This window comes from Trichoplusia ni, chromosome 3 (genome assembly GCF_003590095.1).
Source record: "Trichoplusia ni isolate ovarian cell line Hi5 chromosome 3, tn1, whole genome shotgun sequence".
In the NCBI taxonomy this organism is placed as follows: Eukaryota; Metazoa; Arthropoda; class Insecta; order Lepidoptera; family Noctuidae; genus Trichoplusia; species Trichoplusia ni.
This window is the reverse complement of record NC_039480.1, coordinates 19,970,564-19,997,438: the sequence shown is the minus strand read 5'-3', so window position 1 is coordinate 19,997,438 and position 26,875 is coordinate 19,970,564. Positions and strand designations below refer to the sequence as shown.

General features: G+C 38.6%; 2 protein-coding genes across 3 annotated transcripts; both read right to left on the bottom strand.

The window, feature by feature from the left end:
• Nucleotides 1-170: 170 nt before the first annotated feature.
• LOC113492339 lies at nt 171-26,512 on the bottom strand. Of its 2 annotated transcripts, none has more exons than XM_026869804.1 (7): nt 26,276-26,512; nt 11,575-11,712; nt 5,183-10,984; nt 4,488-4,660; nt 3,777-4,003; nt 2,526-2,731; nt 171-1,990 (listed from the first exon to the last, which is right to left on the bottom strand). In XM_026869804.1, exons 1-7 carry the CDS (start codon nt 26,386-26,388, stop codon nt 1,930-1,932), a joined length of 6,720 nt encoding a protein of 2,239 aa, XP_026725605.1. In that variant the 5' UTR covers nt 26,389-26,512; the 3' UTR covers nt 171-1,929. The 2 variants fall into 2 exon arrangements, with proteins under 2 accessions (XP_026725605.1, XP_026725606.1); XM_026869805.1 differs by lacking the exon at nt 26,276-26,512 and adding an exon at nt 25,780-25,966.
• LOC113492340 lies at nt 16,231-23,979 on the bottom strand. The gene is made up of 3 exons (XM_026869806.1): nt 22,783-23,979; nt 18,521-18,733; nt 16,231-17,725 (listed from the first exon to the last, which is right to left on the bottom strand). Exons 1-3 carry the CDS (start codon nt 22,942-22,944, stop codon nt 16,283-16,285), a joined length of 1,818 nt encoding a protein of 605 aa, XP_026725607.1. The 5' UTR covers nt 22,945-23,979; the 3' UTR covers nt 16,231-16,282.
• Nucleotides 26,513-26,875: the final 363 nt, after the last annotated feature.

Below are 26,875 nucleotides of genomic sequence, written 5' to 3'. Positions count from 1 at the left end.
AATTAACAACATTTGACAAAGATTTACTTAAAAATATGTAGTCTTAACGTTTAAATATACCAGTTTTTTACATGCAAACAGTGAATGACCGTATTTTAAATCAATCCAAATAAAAAATATTCTTATTTGTATATTACTATTACAAATAATTTCCAAATTATTTTATCGGATCGAATAAAGCTTGCAAAAACATAAATTTCAGATAAATGAAGGTACTTTGTATAAAAAAACGACTCCCACAGTCATGCAACCAAATCTTTGTTTGATCGAAACACATTATTATTAATAGTTTTAATGTTTAAATGACAAAACAACAGTATTTTAAAAGTGTTTTTGAACTGTTCGACATTTATACAATTTAAAACTAAATCGAAATACCATTTGTAAATCTATACAGCTAGGGATATGTTTAATTTTACAGTCTTATTTAAAAGAAAAACTATTTTTAATCGCTTGCAGTTGACATCATGAAATGACTGGATTAAAACAGTAAAAGTCTATTTAGTTCCTCATTTAGAAAATCAAAATATATTAGACAGGTGTTTCTGAATAAATTGACAAAGATAAACTGCTATAAGTCTAGGATGATCTGCTTAAGATGGCTAGCAGGAGCTGGATGCGAGCATACGAAGATAGATCTCGATGGCGTGCAATTGGGGAGGCCTATGACCAGTGGGCAAATATGGGCTGATAATGATGAATATATAAGAATGTGACGGCTTTTAGCAATGGCCGTCTGACAACTGACTATAGGTTTGCTGTGACCACGGCCTAAGGGACTAAAATCGGATATCAGAGATTTAATTTTAGTACAATTTGCTTTCGCATTATCAGTTTAAACATTACGAAGTGTATTTTTCTGCAAGCGATTTTAAATCTAAACCTTTTGGCTATTGATCTCCATTTTCCTAGCCAGTTTTATCGGACACGTTGCTAAAATAACCAATATTGTTGTTCGAAAACACTACTAAAAAAATAGTACAATTTACTCGCGCGTATTTATCGGAATCGCCGACTAGTTTCGGACCCAGGCATTGATAATGAGAATATCATGTCAACCACCTCATACAATTTAACTATCGAAGAAGAAAAAAACGTATCCGAAACTGCTTAGTAAAACGGAAACCGTGTTTAAACGGGCTGATACATCCGAAATACTCCTCAAAGTACCTTTCATCTTAGTCAATCATACAACGGTTTACTAACGCGTATTTATCGGTATTACCCACATGATTAAGGACTCCGGTTGAGTCCGAAACAAGTCGGGCGATCTCGATAGATACGCGTAAGTGAACTGTTGCATCGTTTAATGAGTCATTCTTACGACAGTTGCTACCAATCTTTTTCATTGATTTATAAAATGTAATTTCCGCAATACTTTTAGGAAAAGTCCTTTTAATAAATATAGTTTTATGTAAAATAATGAACTGTCATCGGTCTCCTCGTCTAATATTGAAAATGGGACTATTTCGTGAAGTAAAAACATGGTATTAATGCTATGGAATAGAGGGTAGACCGTGTATTGTATTATTAGTATAAATGTTTTAGACATATGCAAGTCTTTCAAGTTCTATTCAAGAGATTGTTTATGTGCACCTAAAATGAGATATCGCGAAATTAACGGTATATTATTGTGACTGAAAATCTCAAAACAAATATATTTTTGCTACCACAAATTTTGCGTTATTGCCAAAATAAATATCGGAAATTCAAAAATGTTTAATTTGGAAAGCTTTTCATAATTTATACCAAAAATAAGTTTCAATGTAGTCCTTTATTTCACTTTCATCAAAATAATAAAATTTCGATCATTTAAAAAAAATACAATTTTCGGTAGTAACTTTGAGCGGTACCTCGTGACGTCACCACTATGACGTAATGCCGTTATATACAGGACGTTACAAACACGCTACGTACATACAGGTGTTGTCAAGCGCCCAGCAGGATGTCGTCGTCGCGAGTCTTGTGTTTTAGGTATCGGAACATTCTCCTGCAAAAGAAATGATATCTTTAGTGGGTGTTAAAATTTTAAAACGTAATAACTTGAAAACGATTAAGTTGATATAAAACCTTTTCTTCTATCCATTGAGAACTCAATTAGACCAAAGAAAAACGATGAATACAAATATTGAGTACAAGTTCGACATTTAACGCTGGCAATTATAAATTAGTATTTTTTAAGCCACGTGTTTAAGCTAATATTAGAAGAGATACCGTTCTATGTATTTTTACATTTTTTACTATACCGAAAACATACTAATATTACTGTAACACGTGTTGAGGTGTCTAAAGTTCAGAATACAGAGAGCTCTACCCTCGGATTCTGGCATCGCTACACAGCAGTGAGCTAGCGTGGTGATCAATGCTCCGTCAGCCCCAGCCCGCACGCTGTCACTCGCCATATGACCTTTAGACTCTAGGAATACTGCTCCGCCAGCTCCAGCTAGGAGGAGTTAGGATTGCTACAATGCTACCCCGCAATGAGCTAGCATGGTGATCATTGAACATTCGAAGGTGCTACTCACCATATGGTCCTGGGCGCGTGTCCCCAGTCGCGCGGCGTGTGTGCGAGCGCGCGGCGCACGTCGCTGTCGGCCACGCTGACGTCGGACACGACGCGCGCGACGCGCACGTTGCCGGCGCGCGGCCAGGGCGCCTCGCGAGCGTCGTCCACGACCAGCTCGATACGCATGCTCACCTCCCACACCGAGCGGAGGGGAATATTCGCTACCTATACATAAAAGAAACAAGCAATTGATTAAAAGAAGACTTGGAATAGACTGCACGGTGGTTGAGGTCGTCACGCCAATCCCACTGAGCGTGACGTGTCGCGGGTTCGATGAAGTTCGATCCCCGCGTTAGGACAAGCGTTAGTGTGTGATCCACGAATGCTTGTGCTGAGTCTAGGTGTCTTTGTGCATGTGAGTTGTATGTTTGTGAAACCCCCCACGACACAAGGATTAAATTCCTTAGTGCGGGAGTCGCTTAAAAAGAAAACAAAACAATAATGTCTGTAATCTCTAAAACCGTTGTTAACTGAGTGGTCGACTAAATAAATTAAACAAGTCCTTCAGATGGATTTCTTAAAATATCGGATACGTAGTTTTTATCGTGAGAACAAAATATTACACGGGAAGTTGAAATGTGTTGTGACGTCATTTATAAGGACACTTTTTACCGTCGTTCGACAAGTGAAGTTATTAATTTCATAATCTTTGATGCCTTTTATCTTCATAATGTTAACCGATTCAACAAAATATTTGTTTTTAGCAGACTTCAAAAAATGAATCAAATACCTCTTGTATTTGATTCATCGGTATTTTTATTTTTTTATGTTTATATCTCAGAAATTCCGACTGGATATATCGATTCTTTTGAATCTTTTTCATTTAACGTAAAATAGACAGTTATTATTTGGTCAATGGTCAATGTAGTGATACATAGATGGTCAAAATTAGTGGTCAAAAGTAAAAATCAAAGTCAAAGGTAAAAGTTTCAATTTTCATTTCAACTTGCTGTTCAAGATCGAAAAGAGTGGAAAAATCTTCTGCGAGTCCTTCGTCCCTGATGAGGGATAACAGGATTTCATCATCATCATTATGAAACATACCTGAAAGGGCGAGTAAGTGTTTTTATATCGAATATTCTAAATGCCGTTTTATTAGACGACGATTGTACTTTTTGCTCTTTAATTTGTACTAACAGACGAGTTACACTTTTTTAATCGCATATTCTTAAACACGCATCCAAAAGCCGTATACTCCAACCTCACATACCTTCAACGTCAAATACCCCTCGCTGTCGAGCGTGTAGGCCAGATGCAGCTTGGCGTCGTGCATGGCGCGGCCCCAGCGCAGCGCCACGCGGGCCACGGCGGCGCAGCGGCGCAGCAGCGGCGGGACGTCGGCCGCGGAGCAGGGCCCGCGACACAGCCGGGACACCATGTAGCGCATCGTCTCGCCCGCGAAGCGGACGCATAGGGTCGCTACGGGGTTCTTCTTGTCTGTATGTCAAGAGATCAACCAACATTCAATACATCGTGATCAACGATCAACGCGGCGAGGGAGGTGATGGATGACCCTTGCCTCATGTTCGTTAGAGGGTGGTGGGTGTGGTGACCGATCGTACTGGTGACCGTCAAACGAACGGAGGCCGACGTACCACGGGTTCGATCAACACATATACACTTAGATTCACGAATGCTTGTCCTGAATATAGGTGTATATGTCCATATGACTTGAATGTTTGCAAAACTACCAGCGACACAAGGTTTAAATTCCCATAAGCGGGAGTCGTTAAAAAAAAAGTATACTTATTTCGCTGGCCTCTTAAAGTTATTACATACGCAGCGGGCTTTTCCGAAAGGAAGGAACATGGGGTGGTAAAACCCACCTTCAGTATAAATTACACTCCCTTCCACTCAACCCAAAAGCTAAAAGATTCATTTGATGATTGCCCATCCAGAAAACTAAATTAAGGCTACATACCATGCTGAACTGTCTCCACAAAGACATCAAGCACTGGCGTGTCTCCGCGGACCCTGGTGCGCGTCGAGTTGTCGTGTCGGTGCGCGAGGCGGGCCGTCAGACGCAGACGTCCGTGCAGCAGGCGGAACGTCCACGTGTCCGCTGACGAGGACTCCCATTCGCATTCGTGACTCCTAGAAAGGGAGCAATTTTTGTAGGTGTTGTTAAGGCTTATGTCTACAAATTATTGAATTTATCGCTCACGCTTTGCTAGCTTGTCTTCGAGTGTTCATTATCATTTTTATTGTTCGTACAGTAGTTTAATGAAAATTAGAAAACCAAACTCTACAATAAAATATTTTCTTAATTCTGATACTGACATTTTATGTAATTTGCATGTGGCGTCAAAATAAGGAGAACTTTTATAAATGTAACACCTGTACCTGTACCCATGCAAATAATAAATGACTTTGACTTTGACAAAGATAAGCTGCTCTAAAGTTCAGAGCTTGTGAGATAAAGATTTCACGCGTAAGTGCCATTCACTGTAATTTAGACAATTTATGTTTTCGGAATAAAACAAAAAACACGAATCCAATAGCAAGCATGAAACTGCAAGACGGACATTGAAAACAAAATTGTCATCATTCCCATTGCGGGGAAAGACGCTTAAAAATTAATTAGCACTTAATTACTATAATAAATTATCAACTCACCCCATAAAAGGCAGCATATCAATCTTCGCGACGACATTCACACCAGAATCAGAGTCATACACATTCGAGCTCATAGCACTAACTAGTTCCGGATGCCAGTCGACCCTGGAGGGCTGACTTTGTACAGCCAATTGCTGCGATTGCGTCGTAGACGAACTATGAACACCCTTCATATGATTCAGATTCTTGCTACTGGTAAAGGAACTTGTAACCTCGATGCTGTTACTCTCAAGGTCAGATTGTGACGTAGGCGCTGTTGAGTTATCAGACGCTGCGAGGGCATTTAGAATCTGTTTGTCAAGTATATTCTGGTTCAAACCAGCTTCGACGTGATACTCAGTGATAAGTTGTTGTACTGTGATACTAGCTCCAGGTGTTTTCTCTTTCTTTTTGGGTGATTTTCGCTTTTCTTTAGAATTCTTTTGCTCAATCGTGTCGGTATCTTTCTCTGCGGCCATTTTCGTTGCCGTTTCGGTGATCGGTAGATCTAATTGTACTCGATAAATGTTTGGACTCTTTGATATCTTCTGCATTTTCGAATTAGGTTTCGGCGTTATTTCTACGTGCGGCGGCTTGAATTTGTCGACGCATGGACTGTAGAAACGTTTCTTCGCTTTAATCTTCCTTGTTTCCGTGGTTTCTTCGTCGTTTGACGCGTTGCTGGTCTCCGTTAACTCAGGTCCGGTTGTTTGCTCTTCTATTTTGTATATAATCTCGACAGGAGACCTGGATACCTTAAGTTTGTGGTACTCGCAGTCTTCGTCCTGGCAATACGACTTCTTCTTGACATCCCTCTCTGAGGCTCTCTGTCCAATCGCATCGTCGACTAAGGTTAGCGACGAACTGGCTTCAAGCAGCTCCTTGTTGCCCTTCATGGCTATAAGCGTGTTGACTTCAATGTCTTTAAGCTCCATGACTTTAGCATCTATAGACTGATCTATAGATGACGGTTTACTGACATTCGAGATCAGACTTCTCTCGTCTTCGTTTTTGTAAGCGCGTATGTCTCCCTGCATGGCCAGTGAGAGTCTGGTCTGCATGTGATACTGTGTTGTTACGTTATCCAAGTCTAAGTCTTCGTCATCAGGGTTCTGCTTATTCTGGTTATCAGTCTTGGATGCAGAACGACGCTCTGACCCGCAGAGAGTTTCGTCAGATCGTTTCGGATTATACTTGTGTGCGTCAGAGTAATCCATGCCACCGATCAGAATGTTGTTTAACGGATTCTGGTGGTCGAAAACCAAGACTTTTGGGTGCGATGGGGGCGGTTCTGGACTCTTAGAATACTGGTACCTCTGCCGGGGGCTAGGGACCTCAAATTCAGAAGACTTTTCTGAGGAGTTCGTTGAGAATTTGACAGGACTCCTGAAGGAACGGGACCTTGACTTCAAAGGTCCCGCTCCAGAACTCAATTTATCTATGTCATATCCCGACTCAACATTTGAATAGTACTCTGATTCCATATCTATTTGACTGGATGTGACCAAATTAGCCTGAATTTGCGTGCTTTGTGTAGATGGGGCTTTCCTAACGCCTTTGTCGACTCCACCAGCCTCGAACGGCATTGTATCCGCCATTGGCTTAACCAGATCCAACATAAGCTCTTTTATGCCATCGGATACGTCTTTCAAATACGTAGGAATGACTTTCGCTTTAGTTTCCGTCATGTACGACGTTTCGCCGAACGCTGTTTTCTTTAACGGTGACGCTAAAGACGATTGAGGCTTTGATTCGCACCTCATGCTATAATCACTCAACGATTCGTCGTCAAAATGTAACGTTTTAACAACTTCGTTTTGACAGCTCATGCGAGGGGATTTTTTGAGAACGCTGTGGTCTATGGTCGTGTCTTTGGTTTCCTCTGCATCGTCAATGCATTCCGACTCTTCTAATTCTAGCCTGGATTTCTGCAACGCTGCCTGTGCCATGGATATGTTAGTCAATAAATCTTCTCTGCTTAAAACTATTGATTGCCTATTCGCCGCGAAGCTGAGTCGTCTGGGTTCCGCAGCTTCGATCTTACTCTCGGACGTCGCTTCGGTTTTGCCATCAGAAACCGCTCGCATCCTAACCCTAACTGGGACATCATCATCATTATTATCAGTAAAGTCTGATATCATTTCGAGCAATTCCTTCGTATCATTAGCACTCTTGAAACTCAAACTCTGCTGTCTCAATTTACTATTCTCGTCTCTCTCTACGATCCCTTCAAGATCGGGATTGACTAGTTTCTCATAAATCTTGTTTAGAGAATTCCGTTTTTCCTCGTTCACAGACGATTTGAGTTGAGCTAGTTTCTTTTCTAAATCATCTTGAAATTCTTGTTCATCTTCTTCATCTTTATATTCTAGAGGTAAAGGCCGGTTCATAATGGCCGGTTTTTCTTTAATTTTGATAGTTTTAGTTGAGCTTCTGTGTATTTCTATGGGTTGCTTGTCTATGCGTGCGTCTTCTACACTTTCTCTGGTTATATAGAAAATGCTTTCAATGGATGATTCATTGGTCGCTGTTTTCATGACTGTGTAAGCTGACGCCGACGGGATCTTGGTCATTAGCTTCTTATCCTCGGTTCCTTCTAAAGAGCTGCAGGACATGTCCAAGAGTGTGTCCAGTACTGACTCCTTAGGCTGCGATAATACAGGGTGATCTTCAGATTCCGAAGACATTTGCTTGTCTGTAGTGGTGATCGAAGAGTCGACATCCATCTCAGTCGATCGTTTCAGATTCATAACCTCGGTTTTCTCGTCAACCCGTGGATGTATGTTCAGCGATATCTCTTCACTACCTTCTCGGACGGAATCTCGTGAATCGATAATTCTGTCCTCGTGTTTGATGACGATGACGTCACTGTTGCTCTGGCTGTCACCTTGGTCGGTCATGTTGGGCAGTTTTGGCGCGCTGTGTGTCGCCGCTTGGTACACTATCACTTTGGGACAATTTGCTATTTGGTCTGGCTCCTGGTCTACAAGTTTGCTGTTGGATTTGTTGAGTACTTCGTTTTGAAACGCTAATATATCCGCGGGTATAGGTTTCGTCATAGATATGTTTCCGTTTTCATTATCAAACAGCACTGTTTTACGTTTCTCCGAGTCCTGATTCAAACTCTGGACTTTTGGTAGCGCTTCCGAGTTGATGACTAACATCCGCTGGTTCTCTGCTCCGTCCATGGACACGTCTTGTTCATAGACATCGTAATCGATGACTTTCTGGCTGGCTTCGTCGACTTCCTCGACCATCCTAACGCGGGCGTCGACGGAAGACTCGTATTTCTCTAGACGGTACACTTTCCCTGGCGTAGGTTTAGTAAGTTTTTCTGGCTCATGAACTTTGTCTTCCGAATCAATTTTCCCGACTACAGTCACTCTGCCAGGGACAGGTTTAATATTAGCTCTGTTATCACTCTTAGTAATATCAACAGCCGATTCTAAATTATCGATTATGAACGAGCTAGTAGGAATCCTAGGTAATCGATCTGTTTTATCAAATGAAGCTGATTTCTGTATATCAACACTGTTCTTATCGATATCCATCTCTAGTTCCGATCTATCGGTGAATGAGGAACTGATTGGAGTCGACCCTTCACTAGTCGCATCACTATCAGGTAGTGTAGTGACGTCATCACTCAATTTCTCTATCATCGGTTTAATTTGTTCATTAATTTCTAGAACTTCTTTGCTGTCTTCTTCAATTTTGTCTAAACTTTCTCTATCCGGGACAGACGTTTCGCTTCCGGGATTACTTGTTTTATCGCTGAAGGCCTCTTCATCTTTGTTGAATACGAATACACGACCGGGGATCGAAGGAGTGAGTGAAACATTTGAGCCATAGTTCTCAATTACTACAGCGTTTGGACCGTCTTCGGGCAAAATGATATTAGTAGGTATTGCTTGTGTTACAGAAATATCACAATCATCACTGAAGACTATGGTTCTCCGTTTATTTTCGTTGCAAAACGGACTGGACTCTTTCGAAATGACATAGCTTTTATTTTCACGAATCCCTTGAATCACATTTGTGGGTAAGGCTTGAGTTATAGATATATTACCCGTTTCTTCTTCATATAGGATAGTTTTTCTCCTATTAACATCTGTGTCTTTTAGAATAATATCCGTTGGTATGTTTGAGGGTTCCGTAAGGTCAATATCTTTGATTTTTTCTTCTGTATTTAGTATAATATTTGATATAGCTTGTGTTACTGATATGTTACCAGCCCCGTCGTCATATAGTATTGTGCGTCGCCTTTCCGGCTCATTCGTGAATATTGTTGGCAAAGCTTCTGTGACAGACACACGGCCAGTCTGATCTTCGTATATAAGTGTTCGGCGTTTGTCATTTGGCTGCCTGTCTGTTAAAAGAATGTTAGGGATGGCCTGTGTTATCGATATATTTCCTGCGTCGTCATCAAAAACAATTGTTTTTCGTTTTTCTTGTTGTTCTGGTAATATTAGGTTTGAGGATACAGCCTGAGTCACAGATATGTTGCCTCCGTCATCATCAAAGACAATTGTCTTTCTTTTTTCTGTCTTTTCTCTATCTAGAAGAACGTTCGATGGAATCGCTTGCGTTATTGAAATGTTGCCAGTATCGTCTTCGTAAACTACGGTCCTACGACGTTCAGGATTATTCTGTATAATGTTGCCAGGTAACGCTTGAGTCATAGATATATTCCCGGACTGTTCTTCATAGAGTATAGTTTTTCTTTTTTCAGATTTCTCATTGACATCATTCACAAAAATGTTAGAAGGCAAAGCTTGGGTAATCGATATATTTCCCGAATCGATAATCGTTTTCCTTTTCGATATGATATCAACTCTATTAACAGGTAGAGTCATAGAGAGGTTATTGTCGTATAAAGTCGATTTCAGTTCATGTACACCACTAAATTCTGAATTATCGCATTTGGAGTTGAGCATGTCGTCGACAAAGTTCGGTAAATCGTCGTTGACGTTCAAAACTATAGTTTTACGCTGAGGGGTTTCAGCTGAATGTTTCGGTTGTATCATTTGTCTATCTCTTTCAACATTTTCAGGCTGTAGAGTCAACCTTTTCCCATCAAATACCAGCACTTGCCCGGGTTCGTCGTTGAGAGCGAAGTTTTCAGACTCCTTTGCCGGCGCGTAAGGGTTAACTGCAATATTTTCTTTATCCATAGCCCAATCATTATTCTTACTAGTATTTTTATCTGCATTCTTCGAAATCTCCTGAACTTTCGGGCTCAAAACCGTCTCAGTGATCGACATATCATCATCATTCTTCATAGCTACATGCGTCATATTCAAATCCACTTCAATATACTCGGACATATTTTGCCTGTCATTAAACGGGCCTTGGCAGGCGACGTTCGACTGTCGTTCTAGGTCTCTCTGTATGTCGTCTAGGTCATCGTTCCCCGTAATGTGCTGCATCGCAGAGAAATTGACGTCGATGCGGCCCGACGTCTCGTTGCATGCGACAGTGAAATCATTTCCGAATAGTTTGCTTTGTTGATCAGTGAAGGCACTGAGTTCGAATTTATTTTTTGGAGCCGTGAGTCTCCCATCAGCCGTGCAATCGAAGGAAGCAATTTGTTCGGTGAAATTCACATTATTTATTAGACTGTTGCTCTCTAGTTGGTTGAGGGTGCCTAAAAAGTCGACGGCTTCGACTTCTTCGAATTGCTCGTCGAATAGCCTCTTGCCAAGATGGCCGACTGGTTGGCGGGATGCGTTCGCTCCGGAGTCGTTGCCGGACGACTCGAGAGACTTGTTGTGCTCCTCGTAAAAGTTCTTCCAAGTTGTCGTCGCTTCGTTAGTTACGAATTCCCTGTGAATAAAAGTATTGATATAATAATAGTAAGATGAAAAGCATTTATTTATAGGTCATAGGCAATGAGGCCGTATTTTTGATAAATTACCGTTAGCTTTTCCAGAGCAAGCTATTTATGAACACAAATCATAGAACAAAAAATAAATGTTTAATTCGTCAGACACATCTCCCAAAAATATTTAATACGCTTAATTTTATCACACCATTAAAAAGTTAGGATGTTTAAAAGCATTCAAAATTTATTGTGACAGGGCCTGAGGGCTAGTAAAAAGCGTACTGGCAAGTGACGTCACACGAGCTATAAAATCACTGTACCCTTCATCTTTCGTTTACGAGATAAAATAATGAATACGATACAAGTATTCTTTAGAAATCTGTCTGCCGGACTAAACTCACTTTTTTTGTCAAATACCCTATTAAATATTTGACGGCATGGAGTTCCGCTTGTCGCCGCTGTCGTGTTAGAGAGAGATAAAATAAAAAATATGCATCCAATATTCTTTGTAAATCTCTCTGAGTAACTAAACTCACTTTTCTAGTAATTTTTCTAAATACCCCATTAAATATATATATCATATTTGACTCACGCGACCCCCGTCCGCCGTGAGAAGCTGACACGTCGACTCTTGGCCGTGTCAGTGGGTGTCGCCACGTTGAACTCCAGCTCCGAGAAGGGCGTGCGAGCTGGACGCTGGCTCTTCAGTATGGACGACCGGCGCTTCCTTCTGCAAGAGAAAGGTGGAGTGGAATGAGACGACCCTGCGGTACTACGTATGAAGTGCTGGTACTAACACAAGGCGGGTTAGTAACCAATGTTTGTTTTGAGCTGAAAAGGTGTTTTTTTTTGGATTTGAAAGATTGGAAGCTGAATTGACCATACGAACCTTTCATACACCTATAAGAAATCTTAATATTTTGCTATTTGATACTTGTTTTGCTAATTTACGCTGTTTTTGCAGACATTAATTATAATGTAAAATGTCACTATAATATTTTATTTTGAAAAGAGTAACTTATGGAGTTCCTTGCCGGTTCTTCTCCATAAGAATGACACTTTAGAACCGTGCAACTAGAGTCGGTAATGTAACGTTTTAAAAGTGCCTGAGAAACGGCCTATTAGAAATAAAAACTTTTTGATTTTAACTTTTTTTTTTGATCGGTTGAACTAAAAAAAAATATTCCGTCAGTTACATTCGCGAGTGCTTTTTATTGTATTAAATCAGTCAAAAAATAAACACATCATAGATGCAGTGGCATTAACTAAGTATATTACGGATATCCGATAATTATGTGCCGGAATTCGTTTGCTTTTAGTTAAATAACCAATTTAACACCTAAAAAAATATCTCAAAGCAGTCAGTTAACTGTTTGTCTGGCATAACCATCCGCAACCAACAGCATAGTGAAGCCAAGGTAACTGTCGATATTCTGACTGCAAAGATAGCGAAATAGTTAAGGTCACCACGCAAAGCTCACTGTACTGACGTATCACGGGTTCTATCCCCGCGTAATACAAGTGTTTATATGATCCACCAACGCTTGTCCTGTGTCTGAGTGTCTTCGTGCATCTGACTTGAATGTTTGTGAAACCCGGCGAGACAAGGATAAATTTTTTTAATGCAAAATATAATAATATACTTACGCTTAACTCTGCAGTCATTGAAAACTGTAACAGTTCAAAATTGGCATTTCTTCACTTCAAGAATGGTCTCGAACCAGCGTGATTGTCCACAAGGGTTACCGCGACCGCGGTATACAAAGAGCGCAGGAAGAAACATGGGTGGGTTTAGTCAGAAAAAGTCTGACACTTCCGCTCAACCCAAAACGTAGTCATATCACAATACACCATCCGAAAAAAAAAGACTTTTTCTCTACTGTATTCTTTATTGAATCGAAATACATTTATATGGACATCAAAATAGTTTGGTAAATCTTTGGAATAGTTGTATTAATAAATACTTATAAACTAGAATACTGATTACAGTATGAAAGATACATCAAGAGTATTTCAAAGTATGACTTATATTTAAAAATGTTATTTGAGTTTAAATAACTTTTCACTACATATGGCAAGAAATTAATAATACAAGAAACCAAGAACCAAAGTTATAATTTAAATAATATATTTACATTGCAAAAAAAATCTACCTTAGCTACAAAAATGCTGTGTCGATTATGACAAAATATAAAGCTTTTTTAGTTAAACAGAATTGCATTCACACCATAGTTATTTTTGGTCACATCACCAAGTGCTATTGGGCAGTATCTAAATCATCTTTTAGTTATTATTATAACCTGGCAACATTGAAAAATCTAATCGTTGCTATGCTGTGTGTGATAGTACAACACCCTTCCCCCCATTTTGTGCAAATAAAGAAGACATTTAAATTAATATCCCTGCCAGAAAAGGCCAACGAAGTAACAAGATCTTAAGATAAATATAATTAACGCCTACCCTACACACTTATTACACAATTAATACATCGACATTCTATGAAGAGTTATCACTACGAGAGAACTAAATTTTTTTGCGCCGCCTCCAAAAACTCCTTACGCGATATGAGCATGATCATATTAATCATTATCTTAAATTACTATCTAGCCTATTCCCAATTTTACTTGGGGTCAGCTTCCAGTCTCACCGGCTTCAGTCGAATATCTTATTTTTACGGCCTATTTTATGGCCTAACCCATGCCTATCATACCATATCTCCACAGCCCGGGGAGGGCTTCACAGTTTATCCTGGTAAGACCGGAAACGTCTTCACTAAACATTATTTGATAAAACGGTTTATACACGGATATTTTGCGTGACTAGTTTCGGACCTAACCGGATTAATCAATCATCAGTTGGTCGTGGGTTCGATTCCCACCCAGAATCTTCTTGTGTCATAAGGTGTATGGGTGTAATTTATCTATATTACGTATGTATTTAGAAACATATAAGTATTTGTATCAGTTGTCTAGTACTCAGCATACGAGAAAAATCTAGCCCCATAAACCGTTCTATCAAATAATCACGAGAAATATAATCCTAACTTAATATTATAAATGCAAATGAGTATGCTTGTTACGCTTTCACTCTTAACCACTAAATCAATTTCGACAAATCCTCGCCAATGGATAGCTACATTATCAGAGTAAACATAGGCCTACATTTAATGCCATATTTGTACGGAAATGGAAACTACACTAGTAAAACCGCAGGCATGGCTTGCGTACAATAATAATTTAAAAACGTTTCTTTGGTATATATCGGTATTATACTAAAAAAAACCTAATTAGTCATACAATATCCGATTTTTATTTATTTATCGCATATACAAAAAAAAACTCGTGTGACGTCACTTATCAGTACCCTATTTTCACGACAAGTAACGTTATAATCCCCTCTCCCCGTCCCCCGCACTAAGATCGACTTCTTTGAGTGTTTCGAATGATTTAATTAAAATAAATATTTCGACACCAACATCTATTTTAAACTACCTGACGGACTAATTAGATTTTCTTAGCCAAATACCTATTTATAACTGACTAGATGATACAACATAAAGACAACAATTATTAAATTAGAATCACATTTACATTACAACGGCGAAAGTTTCTCAGTATCTGACTCCTTGACTCTTAAACGGCTAAATCGATTATGATGAAATTGTATAAAAGTATTTGACACCTTGGATTAACAATGTTCCTACCCGACTCCGTCCAGAACCGCGGGCTAAATTATCATCTTTTATCAACTTTCGCGACACGGGAGCCAATTATTTCAAGATGGCGTGCCATTGTATGTTAACCAATTATTATTGGTATGTTTAAGAATATTTATTTCTCAAGTTACACCTACAGAATTACACAAACTAACTACGTATATGTTATAAATGTCTTATAAACGAGTTTATCTATACTCGTGTTGTAATAGAACCTCCTTCTTTTTTGAAGTCGGTTAGAAAACGAAGGGTTTACAAGAACTACTGATCTGAATTGAAAAGTTGTTGTACGTCAGTCGAGGAAAGTTGTAGAAGATTTAATATCCAGCTATGATGAATGAGAGCGGGAAAATCGCGGGTGAAACCGCGGGGCTCTGTAAGTTAAATATTTACAAACTGCGTTCGATTCCAAGACTTTTACGGTAAGAAAGACAAGACGATTCTCAAAACTGAACATAACTAAACGCAATTTTGATTTTTCAGGTCCCAAAATAGTTGAAACATACTAAACAACTCAAAAAGAATATTATTCACCGACTTGTGATAAAAACTACTGAGCAAAACTTGATAAAATTTATGGAATCGAATGTCACCTTTCATGTTAAATGAAAAAAGAATCAGCAAAGTCGGTACATCCAATCCGAAGCTAATGAAGATAAAAAATAAAATAAGAACGAATTGAAAACCTCCTTTTTATGTCGGCTAAAAAAATTGCACTTCAATTGCTGATTGATGATTTTACTAGCGCCAAAATGTGTCCATATTCTGTGTCCATTGAGAGAAACTAACTGAATTTATTTTCTCAATCAGACCATCGAAATTAGCATATATACGGTCGAATTGAGTACCCTCCTTTTTATAAGTCGGTTAAAAACCTACAAAATTCACATTGTCATTACATTGGCTAAGGTTAAGAATTAAATTCAAAATTTTGACTAGGCTTACCGCTCTGCAATAGGCCCGTCTAATACAATGTGACCGGACCATGCGCGGCTGCATGCATGCATCACAGCAGCATGACATATGCATGCAGAGACAGCCCACAAGAAACCCTTCCAAAAATTGGCTTCCTTTAAGGCCAATAGAAATGTTTACAAGGACAATCGCTTTAATGTAATGAACAGACAAGTGACGTCACTTGTCGATAAGGTCGATCATTCCTGTACTTTTGACGTTAAGTCTAATGCGATGTAACATTGTCTAGGCGATCAGGTCCATACAGTTGGCCCGACCGCACGCTTTGCCTGTTTTTTTGGCTATTTACATCTTTCTATATCCAGTTGACAATTCAAACTATGGTTCATAAAAAATAACGGTAAGAAGTACCGTCAAAACCTGTTTTAATGGGCGTTTTTTTGCGTACATTCAGTTGGTAAAGAAAACGACGAAAAATAAACTCGGAAAAATTTAGAACAATTTTTCGAGTGGGTGAGCTGATGTTTTAAAATTTTCGTTTAATTTTTTGGCAATGAAACCTGCATAGTTGTATCATCGCATCATTTAGAACACAATTTAAAAAATTTCAACTGTCATCGCTCAAATCGTCAACTTTAATAACGCATAAGAAAACAAACAATACTATATTTTAATGTGGACGAACTCTTAGATTCGGGGGGAAGAGAGAATGCCACAGCGCGCTATCGATACTCGCCATGATGTACTTTACGGCGCGTAAGTCCCTCTCCATAGCTTCTCTCGGCATACTGAACAGTGCTGCCATCTGTTGCATACTCGCGCACCTTTTCCTCAAATCGACTAAAAATATGGACAACGCTCGCCTCGGTCTACGCAACTGATGACTCAATTCCGGTATTTCCCTTATAAACTTATTGAATTGTTCAACAGTCAGACCTAGATAGTAGAACCGCCAATGGGGGTCCATTCTCTCAACGCGTTCGAAATCAATGGTGTGGTGCCTGTACTTCTGCAATCTCTTGAAAATATCATCAACTTGGAAGGGTGAGAAATCGTTCAACCTACCTTTTAGTTTGCGCCAGTCATCTACGTACAGATGGCGTTGGCAAACCATTGCGTTGTGCGGCACGTACACCTTATTTTCGATAAGCAGGACATCCCTAATGCCATTTGGCACGGGCAGGAGCGCGGTGTTCCTGCAACGCCTCACCAGACAGTACCTAGAGGTAGCTGATAGTCGAGTGTACAGCATGGACTGAATTTTGGGATTTGTGGCGGGAGTCATGAGTTCATGTGTCGCCTGTAGTAGAGATGGCGCCTGCACAGGCCGAGCCGCGGCAGGTTGTGCACGTTGTGCAGGTTGTGCACGTTGTGCAGGTTGTGCAGGTTGTGCAGGTTGTGCAGGTTGTGCAGGTTGAGCTGGCACCGGCTGCGCGACTTGATTCTGTGCCGGCTCTGCATTCTGCTCTTGGATAGGCTCAGTAGACTGATATGTCGGTTGTTCAACCTGCATCGGTTCGGTTTCCGGTGCCTGTTCTGTTTGAGCTTCCGCTGGCCAATCAGGTCGTTGCTGTGACAGCTCATCACCGGTTGCTTCCGGCAACCACTCACAGTTGTTTGACATTGTTCCGTTAATCCGTGCAGTCCACTCTATCCCATCTTGCGAATGTTCTTGGTTCGCTCCTCGTGATGACCATTCTGCCGGATCCTGAGAAGCTCCAGCTTGGTTTTGGGACCACTCAGTCCCATCTTGAGTGGAATCTTCAGGCTGCGCTTGCGATGACCAGGCACTATCATCTTCGTTCGGTTGAGGTGCCTGAGGTTGTGCTGTCGCAGTTGGATTTTGAACGAGCTGTGCTAGCGCTGGGTTCCGTATTGGGGGATCTGGTTCCTCTTGCGCTCGTTCGTTTTGAGACAGTTGATCTGCTAGACTTTGCAATGGCTGCGGGGGTCGTTCGACTCCTGGAATGATGGAGTTGTTCTCGGGCGGAGCCACCGCCGCCGCTTCGGTCTTCTTCGCAGCGGCTTCGGCTTCGCGGGCCTTCTTTCTCTGCTGAGCCACTCTGGTTGCAACCATCCAGCACGTGATGCACACTCTATTCAGTCGCGGCAGCTGAAAAAAGGGAAACGACATCATATAGTGAAATACTACTAATGCAATTCAAGCTTACAAAAAAATTTAGGTTTTTCTCTAATTCGAATGGCGCTGCACACAACCATGTTTTCTTTTATAACGGCACCTATCTTAAAACTGGGGTTTAATAAGACGAATCGAACGGTAACTCAATCATAAACATCCTTACAGCGTCCAAGAAAATATGAATTAATAAATACCAAAATACAAGACATACGCGAAAAACAAAACTCTTCATTCCAGTTGGGTTAGAACAGAACTAAACCCAAATAAAAAATCACCGCAGGCAAGATGCAAACCTGCGACTCCTGGTCCAGGGCACCAGTTGCAATACCAACTAAATAACTACTTCTGCGACTTCAAAAAGAACTAAAGTCCCTATTCTATGCCCCTAGACCCTAAGTATAATCCCTACTATAATATTATAAATGCGAAAGTAACTCTGTCTGTCTGTCTGTTACGCTTTCGCGTCTTAACCACTGAACTGATTTTAATGAAATTTGGTACAGAGATAGAGTTGACCTTAGGAAAGAACATAGGATAGTTTTTATCCCGGTCGACTCTTGGAAACGCGATATAACCGACCTCGACGTGGGCGAAGCCGCGGGCGAAAATCTAGTAATATATCTAATAATATAAGAGCTCTTCCTCTCTCCTATCATAATGCTGTGCCTATGGGGTCCATAATTGTTCATTGTACCTAAAATTACCACCTGTAACTACATTATGGACGCAATAAAGTATTGAGAATACATATCAGATGAGTCTTCTCACCAGATGCTCGGGGGTCCATCCTATAATAACATCCTTTACGGGGCTCTCATCAACAGCTGGTTGAATTTTCTTCGACCCGAAGAAGTCGCCACATCCCAGACATACATGGGTATGACCGAAAGCTGGTGTTGTATCTATTTCGCCGTCAGTACCGAGCGCTCGGTCCTGGAGTATGCCGAAACAGTCTGTGCATAAGTTGTCTTCGGGAGTTACCTGGAATTAAATATTATTTAGTTGTAGACTGAAAAACTGACTAAATGTCATGGTTGGTAAAATTGTAGTACTTGCAGACAACGCCATCTAGTTTCAAACTAAGTAAAAAAAATTTTATGAGTTCGATGGGTATTGGACAACTGATAAACATACTTTGTGATTTTGATTAAATTTAATGAGTAATTTTTAACATGACTTTAAAACATCGGTTCGGCAATTGTACGGTGATGGTGTAATATTATAAGAAAAATAACATGTACTAGACAAATTGCACAAAATCCACGTTCGTTTTGTAAAAGACTATGTTTTTGTTAAGAGTACTTTGTTTATTTAAAGACAAATCAATTTATACCCAACATCACCCAACCAATTTGTTTATCTTTAACCCCATTTGTATACGACCCTCAGTGTCCGTCAGACTCGCAGATGACCGGTTGTTTTTTTTAAAGAGTATTCAAGTACGTGGCTCTACTATATTGCAAATGCCGATCGCAGACGAGAGGGGTCGACGGCCACAGTTGTAACCTAATTGATTATCCGACAATCTACCAGTATAAGTCTATTGAAAAATTACATTGACCTTGCATTTATAAATCAATGTTTTGCTGAGCTAAACTACAACTGCACAAGTTAAACGATCAGAGGTTAAGCTACGCTTGATACGGTCGGCCTGTGCATGGGTGACCATCTATGCACAGGCCGACCGTATCAAGCTTAGTTTAACCTGTGATCGATTAACTTGCTATACCATAACGAATTCTTCTGTGTTACGGATAGTATGTTTAATTGTTGGGGGCTGTTATTATATATCTTTGACAATCGTTACAGGTAATTAGAAGCTTAAAAGTCTGACAACCAGTCTAACTAAGGGATATCGTGTTGCCCAGGTAACTGGGTTGAGGCGGTCAGATAGTCAGTCGCACTAAGCTGAATCTGGTTAGACTAGAAACCGACATCGTTCGGAAAAGGCTAGGCCGATGATAGTGGGTAATATAGAAAGCTTAAAAATTGAGTGAAATGAAATAATTTATTCTGTAAATAAGATAGACGTAATTTCTTTTACTTGTTCTGCTAGCTAAAGTCGACATTTCCTAACCAAATTCTAGAAATGTCGAAACAAACTCAAGGATCATCGCCTCTTATAGTCCAGACAAGTTTCCCATTGCGAGTAAATAAATGCAGTGCTTAGAGTTGTGAGGTTGGTACCAAATAAACTAGTCCCTCGCAAACTGATTATTGATTTATCTCGGATATAGGTCATCCGTCGCATTTACGCGCGTATATAAACAGTCGAGACGCAGTTAGAGCTAACCACGCCCCCTCCCCTCCTAGTCTTTGCTGTGTACTACCTAGCTAGCTTACCTAGTTAACTTATATTACACTTAATTCAACAAAAACACAACACATTATTAAATGATGTAAAGGTTTACTCTTGCATATTTATCGATCGCCCGACTAGTTTCGGACCCAACCGGAGTCCTTAATCATGAGCTGACGCGGCGGGCGAGCGCCGCTAAAGGAGTGATATATGTCACTCCTTTAGCAGTTGGGACTGTGGGAGCGTATGTTTGTGTGTCCCAACACTCCTAATGGCAAAAATTATCATGTTAAATTTTAAAACTGTAATAAGTCAGAAAATGGCACGAATAAGATGTCAATGCCCAGGTGTGGGAGGACAAGGGTTGCGGATGATGATAATGATGAATAAGTTACTCAAAATAAATAGAAACTTAAAAGAACCAACTGTTCTACAACCAAACATGTAAATTTCTTCAATAATTTCAATTTATTTTAAACTAGCTGTTGTCCGCGACTCCGTCTGCGTGGACTTCAGATTACAGCGTTCGGTGGTCCCCGTTTCTAAGGAAATACATCCCCTTAGTGATCTTATAGCTTTTACACACCTTTTCACCTATGTTCTTTTCCATTTCAATGGCTATATGCATGCCAAATTTCATCCAAATCCGTTCAGCCGTTTTTGCGTGATTGAGTAACAAACACCCAAACATCCACACTATCACATTTATAATATCAATAAGGATGATACTGATTATATCAGTGCTAGTATAGATAAACCAAATATTACTATCAAGTTCTTTTACAATATGTTTCACCTACATCAACTTCATTAAGACTACATATTATGATGTCATATTTAAATGAATATTCAAATAGTATAGTCCAGTTTACTATTATGTTCAATTATTATTATTAAGAGTCTTTTATTCTGTAATCATCATCGGCCTGACCTTTTCCCAACTATGTTGGGGTCGGCTACCAGTCTAACCGGTTTCACCTAAGAACCAATGTTTGACAAGGAGCGACTGCCTATCTGACCTCCTCAACCCAGTTATAGGCAACACAATACCCCTTGATTAGACTGTTTGTCAGACTCTTCAAGCTTCTGACTACCTGTAACGACTGTCAAAGATGTAGGAATAACAGCCGGGACCCACAATTTAACGTGCCGTCTGAAACACGGAGGAACTCGTTTTATTCTGTAAGTACCCTTTAATTAACTTCTCATCTCACTATACCCTGCGTTTCCTATCTGACTACTTTGAGAAGAAATATCAAAATGTACTCAGGGGACGCTGTCTTTTTTTAGTCCTAGACAATTGTTGCTTATAAAATGTTCATTTAACTTTATTGATTTAACTTATTTTATTTAATTTATACATGTTTATTTATATATTTACTTTATTTATTTTGTTTATATATGCATGCTGTGTGCTGACAAATATACTGATAAATAAAATTGTCCTTTTTCACTTCCATTATTTGATATTATTTTGTTTTAGAAATTACAGTTCCTACAAATTTTGAATTTCAGACTGTTATTGCAAATATAAATATAATAATCTATGATAACAAATTATGTTTCTCTTTTTGCAAATTCTTGCCCACTCTTCTCCATATTGAATTGACCTGATTGTCTAGTGGTTAGTGATTGTTGATGTTAAACTGGAAATTGTGGGTTTAATTAACACATCATCTTACCCAGATCATAGAAAATCTATGGTATTTGTGTATGTGTGAGTGTAATGTCTGTATTGTAGTACATGTATTAATAAATATCTTTATCAGTTGTCTAGTACTCCCAATATAAGCTTTGCTTGGTTTGAAGCTAAATGGAACTGTGTAAAAGTGCTGAAACTTTCAACATGACACTATTTTCCTGATATATTAATATATATTGAATGCTATTGTACATTGGATCGATAATTCAAACCATTTAAGAGTTTAATTTGTAGTTTGTTTCATATACATACTACATTAAAAATTGTTATGTTTGGGACAATTCGCAATGCAACCAACAAGTATGATATTAATTATTGTTTTATCAGCATTTGCATTGCATGGAGTATGAAGGGTTTTCAGTTTACTGCCAATCTGATATAATTCACAAGTTTTGGCAGTAATTCAGACCACAAAGCTAGCGGGTTTCTGTGATATTAATCCAAAGATGTCTTCTTCGTGATCATGACTAACAATAACACAATTTTTTAGATTTGTGTCATATAAGGACTTACATTGAGGAATGTAATAAAGTTTTTTAGGATTAAACATTGATTACAAGACTCAGAACCAATCACAGGCCTTAACTTGGGAAAAATTACCCATCCAATCAGAAACAAGCTATTTTTATCAATTTGAAAATCCTAATAAACAGACTAATAATAGGGTAGATTTAAAAAATAAATCAGATTTAAGTATTGCAGGTCTGGTTTCCAATATGGCGATGTTCGGATTTCAATATGGTAGAATTATCGATCGCAAGTGCAGCGTAATATAAAAGGGACAAAGGAGGTCTAATATCCTGCATTTACAATTAATATTCATAAATGCAACGTATTATAGAAGATGAGGAGGTCTGCCATCACCTTCTTAAGCTAATTAATGCACTTCTAGAAGAGAGTATGGGCGCGAGAATGGCACACAGGGCGGTGTCGTACCACATCTTCTAGAACTAAAACAGCGTCCTAATAAACATCGCAAAGTAAAACAAAACATTTAACATAAACAAACAAAATAAAAAAATTACTTACGACAGTCGGCTTGACCCATCCCCTTAGGAGATCAATGGATTCGATGTTCAATTCTTCAACATGATATTTTCGGCGTTTCTTCGTTAGAGTCAGCGAGCAGTTCGTACATCGCGGCAAGACGGGATTCTGCCGTCGACGGGCCAATTCGTCCATGTTATCCATGGTTAGAGATAAATAGCACTCACTACATCAACAAGACACGACAGGACAACGGAGAATAAATGGATGTCCGGTTATTGATTTCCTGACTGTAGTGTTAGTAGGTATGGCGATATTGTACCGTACGGCGCAGTCGTCAAAAACTGTCTTCGAAACTAAACTAAACGCGTCATAACGAAACGCGTTTTCGTAAGCTTTGTAAAAGTTGGTCAATGTCAAAAAACGCGCTAAAACCAGCTATCGCATATTTTTTAAACATCGAACAGTTAATACGATGTGTGTTTGAGAAAAAAACTCAAAGGAGTTTTATTTAAATTGCTTTATAAAACTGATGCGTTTTGTTAACGGCTACTTGATCTGCTATTTTATATACTTAACGAACTTTAATGTTTTAGAGTATAGGGCTAGCAGATAATATTCCCGAAACCAGAAACGGTTAAACATGTATTGTTCGAATTTCATTAATTAGGGGTACCGGTTATAATTGCGCGCGATTGGCTTACGTGACTCGAAAGGTGGTAAATGTCGGTGTTAGGATCTCAATTGAGACTTCGAGCAATAATATTGGCGCTCAATTAGAAAAACAAATATTGACACCTAACAGCATTGAGGGTATATACAGGAAGCAATTGCCTTCCCACCTTATTTGTCTACTTAGGACCCCTCTATCCAACTCACTGAAGCCTTTAATGAATTTAAAGACACAAAAAGGAACTCTGAATACTTATCCTTAGATAAGGAGACAGAAAGAAAAGAATTTATGAAACAAAACCATTGCAAGTTGTTCAAAACTGAAAAATGCAAAAATCAAAACATATTAGCTACTTTTAAGGCTCAAATATTTAAAGTCTAGAAACACTACATATACACAAGACATGCATACAATAAGTAGCTCTTCAGATACGGGGACATATGATTAATTGTACCTACTGTATTAAAAACTAACAAATTACTAAATCAGATTGTGCCAGCCTTCTGGCCACATTTCCCAACTTTGGCAGGGATGAAGATGTATTTTTTGAAGCTTTGTAAATAATGTATATTTTATTAAATGATGTAACGGTTTACTCACGCGTATTTATCGGGGTAGCCCGACAGTTCGACTCGCGATCCCGCCGCGTCTGCTCATGATTAAGGACTCCGGTTGGGTCCGAAACTAGTCGGGCTACCCCGATAAATACGCGTGAGTAAACCGTTACATCATTTACTAATGAATCATTCTCACGACAGTTACTATCAAAATGTATATATTTTTTTTATATCGATATAGTTTTAAAAATGTTGATATTAGTTAAGTTTAATTTATTGTAAAAAAAACCAAGAAAAAAATCAGAGGAATCATTTCGAACATTAACTCAAAAAGGATATAAAACTACATATTGATATTTGGATAAGAGATATAGTTCAAGCTAACACTGCATTGCATCCTTTATTGATTCCTATACTTCATTTACCAAAGGCATTTAGAGAAAAAGAAAAAGTGACTAGAAACCAATGTAAAAAGCAATAAAGATTATCAAATCAAATTTATTGGAATATACATATACCTATTTTGTTTATTATTGTATTTGTATAAAAAGTCACCAAGATTGTTTATATCTTTTTAAGAAGTGTAACTAATGGAGAAAATTCTGATTGAGGAAAGTAAATGTAGACAGAAACTGTGGTTCACTTTTGAAATGCCACCAATTTAATTGAAATTAATCTGATTCACAATTCTATAGCGTTTCCTATATACTTTAGCTGTGTAGCCAAACAAACAATATAATGTCAAACCATTACTACAGTTTTGTGGAGCTTAGTTTATAAGTTCACTTAGCAACATGTATAAGAATCATCATTATCATCATCGTCTCAGCCTATAGCAGTCCACTGCTGGACATAGGCCTCTCCAGCGCGACCGGTTCGTTGCCACCTGCATCCAACGGAACCCAGCGGTTTTCACCAGGTCGTCGGTCCATCTGGCAGGTGGCCGTCCCGCAAATAATAATGTATAAGAATAAATAAAAAAAATACTGCTCTATTGTTTTACTGCATATGCCGTATACAGGGTGGGTATATTGGGGTCCAGTACAATGTAATATTGAACTATAAATCTCACCGATATACATCCCACTGCTGGGCACTAGCCTTTTTCCATGTATCCAGAGAAGATTTGACAGTGGATCAGGTTGATCAGGTCAGGCAATGTCAAAAGTACAGATTACTTAGTTTTAAAACCTTTACGAGTTAATAGTAATCTATGATGACAAGTAGATGTAAGTAAATATATGTATTTCATTTAATAATTATAAAATATGCTTTTGTTTTTTATTATAAATTTATATAAAATGATCTTTGTGTTAACACGTAACATTCTCTGTATAGTGCATACCATATTTTAAGCTAATTAATATTTGGGGGTCCACATGGAAAATATTATTAACTAATGGAATAATACTAAGGGTTTAAGATAGAATTGCAGGTAAATAATCGTAATAATTAATCTACATCCAAAACATCAATCATAACTAAGGCAAACATGTTGAAACTTGTTTACCAGTATTTAAACATCTTTTGAAGTATTTATAAATGTTATTAAACACAAAATAAAGTGTCCAAAATAGTCAGACGATTGACGATACTTTCTAAGCGTTTTGTTACTGAAAATAGCGTGACCCAAGCTAAAATATGGAATTGAATAGGACTGCTCTAAAGTTTGTAAAGAGCACAATACATAAGAAATAAACTTTTTAAACAAGTAAAAGTGTTATTTTTCGAACATTTACTAGTTTCAAATATTTATTTTACGGATTTATGGCTTCAAAAGTGATTCTTAGAACGAAGTTGGTTACTTACGTTGCTGCGGCGTCAGACGCCCGACTCTGCTGCGTATCATCCATTATAACTACAATTCCACTTTCTACAACTAATAGGAACACTTAACTAAACACATAACATATTTAATCCATTCATTAAACGTTTAATTAACTTATTTGTTTATATTTTCAAACAAATTTGTTCAAAACACAACGGCCGTCGTCGTTCAAAATTTGACTTTGACAGTTTTTTAAATTGTACTTTTTAATTGACGCTGTAAACAAAACTTGGTAGCCAAACTTTTGAGAAAATGAAAGTGTTGCCATCTAATCTTGTTATTAAGAACATTGTTTTACCGATTAGATCAACTTAAACGTTATCTATATAGAATATATTACAAAAAATATATATTTAATGATGGTAGCAAAAATAAAGCAACTTACCCTAAGTGAATAATAACAAGTCAGAAATTTACTTAAACATGTCTAGTTTAAAATGCTGTACAGAAAAAAAAAGACTAAATTCATGTACTTACAGAACCAGTACCACACCGAGTGCTGTGAACGTCAAAACAGTTGTGTACAAAGTACAGATCGCTAGCCATATGAGACCAACAACATAGTATTCTCCATCCGCTGGATCAGACATAACAAAACACAAATAATCTACATTGCTCACGCATTTACAAAGAATTTTTATTCGTTTCACACATTAATTTTGCTACCATGGATTCAAGAATGGCATTTTGTCAAGTTTACATATTTCTTTTTATTTTATTCTAGCAGATATGTCAGGTTCTTGAAGTAAGGGAAAGGAGGTTTTTAATTTTAGTTAAAATCTTTTTCTAATGAAGAGCACAAATACACCTCAAGGGCTTTTAAAACATCCATTAGCTACAGAATACAGAAGAATAAAGATTTACATCTTTTTATTTATGATTCTTAAAAAAACCCAGACTCGGGACATTTGAGGGGATCAGGGCTTGTCCTGAATGGGGTTCGAACCCGCGTCACGTCACACACTGTGGGTTAGGTACGGTGACCTCCAGCTCTATCAATGCAGTAATATCTAGTGAAATCAATAGTCAGACAGTAAACATACAATAAATCACAATCTTAGTTACAGAATCTTCACT

Coding starts and splice junctions, on each gene's coding strand:
- LOC113492339 (XM_026869804.1), bottom strand. CDS start 26,388: ATGTCTGATCCAGCGGATGGAGAATACTATGTTGTTGGTCTCATATGG. Junction 10,985..11,574: donor TCACGGCGGACGGGGGTCGC/GTGAGTCAAATA, acceptor TTTTATTCACAG/GGAATTCGTAACTAACGAAG. Junction 2,732..3,776: donor AGGGGTATTTGACGTTGAAG/GTATGTGAGGTT, acceptor TTTTATGTATAG/GTAGCGAATATTCCCCTCCG.
- LOC113492340 (XM_026869806.1), bottom strand. CDS start 22,944: ATGGATAACATGGACGAATTGGCCCGTCGACGGCAGAATCCCGTCTTG. Junction 18,734..22,782: donor GATGGGTCAAGCCGACTGTC/GTAAGTAATTTT, acceptor ATTTAATTCCAG/GTAACTCCCGAAGACAACTT. Junction 17,726..18,520: donor GATGGACCCCCGAGCATCTG/GTGAGAAGACTC, acceptor CCCTTTTTTCAG/CTGCCGCGACTGAATAGAGT.